At 45.9% G+C, this 1,021-nt stretch overlaps 1 protein-coding gene across 1 annotated transcript in view; it reads left to right on the forward strand.

Annotated features, from left to right (window-relative positions):
* Positions 1-305: 305 nt before the first annotated feature.
* Positions 306-1,021, forward strand: part of EMH_0006080 (uncharacterized protein) — a gene marked incomplete at both ends in the record, with an annotated part of 3,156 nt that continues 2,440 nt past the window's right edge. The window contains one exon of the mRNA XM_013497417.1: positions 306-884. Within this exon, the coding sequence (XP_013352871.1) occupies positions 306-884 (579 nt within the window). The remainder of the gene's footprint in view (positions 885-1,021) is intronic.

Here is a 1,021-nt window from a genome sequence, read left to right on the forward strand (position 1 = left end):
GGATAAAATAAACATTAATTAAATTATAAAATTCAATTAAATTATCTTTTTTATCTCCTCAAATCACACCAGGCACCGGGTGTATACGCAGCTGCTGGTATTCTGCGGTGTACAGGCAGCTCCGCATGGGGCCCCTCCGATGCAGCAAAGAATAAAACCCTAAACCCTAAACCCTAAAAAAAACAAATCCATATCCAACGATAACTCTTTAAAATATATCCCCGCACGGGATGCAAGGGTTTAGGGTTTAGGGTTTAGTGTTTAGGGTTTAGGGTTTAGGGTTTAGGGTTTAGAGAGTTGGTGTGATGGATTACTTATTAAGTTTGGATTCTGCGGGGGAGTTTGGGTCGATCAAGCGAGAAGACATCAGCAGCAACCACAACAGCAGCAACAGCAGCAGCAGCAGCAGGAGCAGCAGCAGCAGCAGCAGCAGCAGCAAAGGCTCCCCCTGCAGCCGGGTGTACAGACTGCTGCAGCTCATCGTACAGCCCGAGTGGCAGCGCCTGGCGGACCCTTCATCAGCTGAGTGGTTGGAGGCCTTCAATCGCCGTGTAGCAGCAAGAGAGCCGCTTACCTCTCCTGCTGCTGCTGCTGCTGATGCTGCTGCTTTTGCTGCAGCAGAAGCAGCAGCAGCAGATGCTGCTGCTGCTGATGCAGCTTCGTCAGCTGCTTGGACTGCATCAGCGGGATCAGATACAACTGCAGCAGCAACTGCAGCAGCAACAGCAGCAACTGCAGCAGCAGCAGCTCCTGTCTCCGTAGACGAAAAGCCTCCTGCTGCTGCTGCTGCTGCTGCTGCTGCTGCTGCTGCTGCTGCTGCTGCGTTTGATGATTTTACTCCTAAGGAGCAGTTTTTGCTGCTGAGCAAAGTTACAAGTAGAATAGTGAGGCGCATACACCCCAGCAACTCTTTATCTCTATATATTGTATATATATATTAAATATATATATTAAACATATATATATATATATATATATATATATATATATATATATATATATATATATATATATATATATA

Source organism: Eimeria mitis, genomic scaffold, assembly GCF_000499745.2.
Source record: "Eimeria mitis Houghton genomic scaffold, Emh_scaff266, whole genome shotgun sequence".
In the NCBI taxonomy this organism is placed as follows: domain Eukaryota; phylum Apicomplexa; class Conoidasida; order Eucoccidiorida; family Eimeriidae; genus Eimeria; species Eimeria mitis.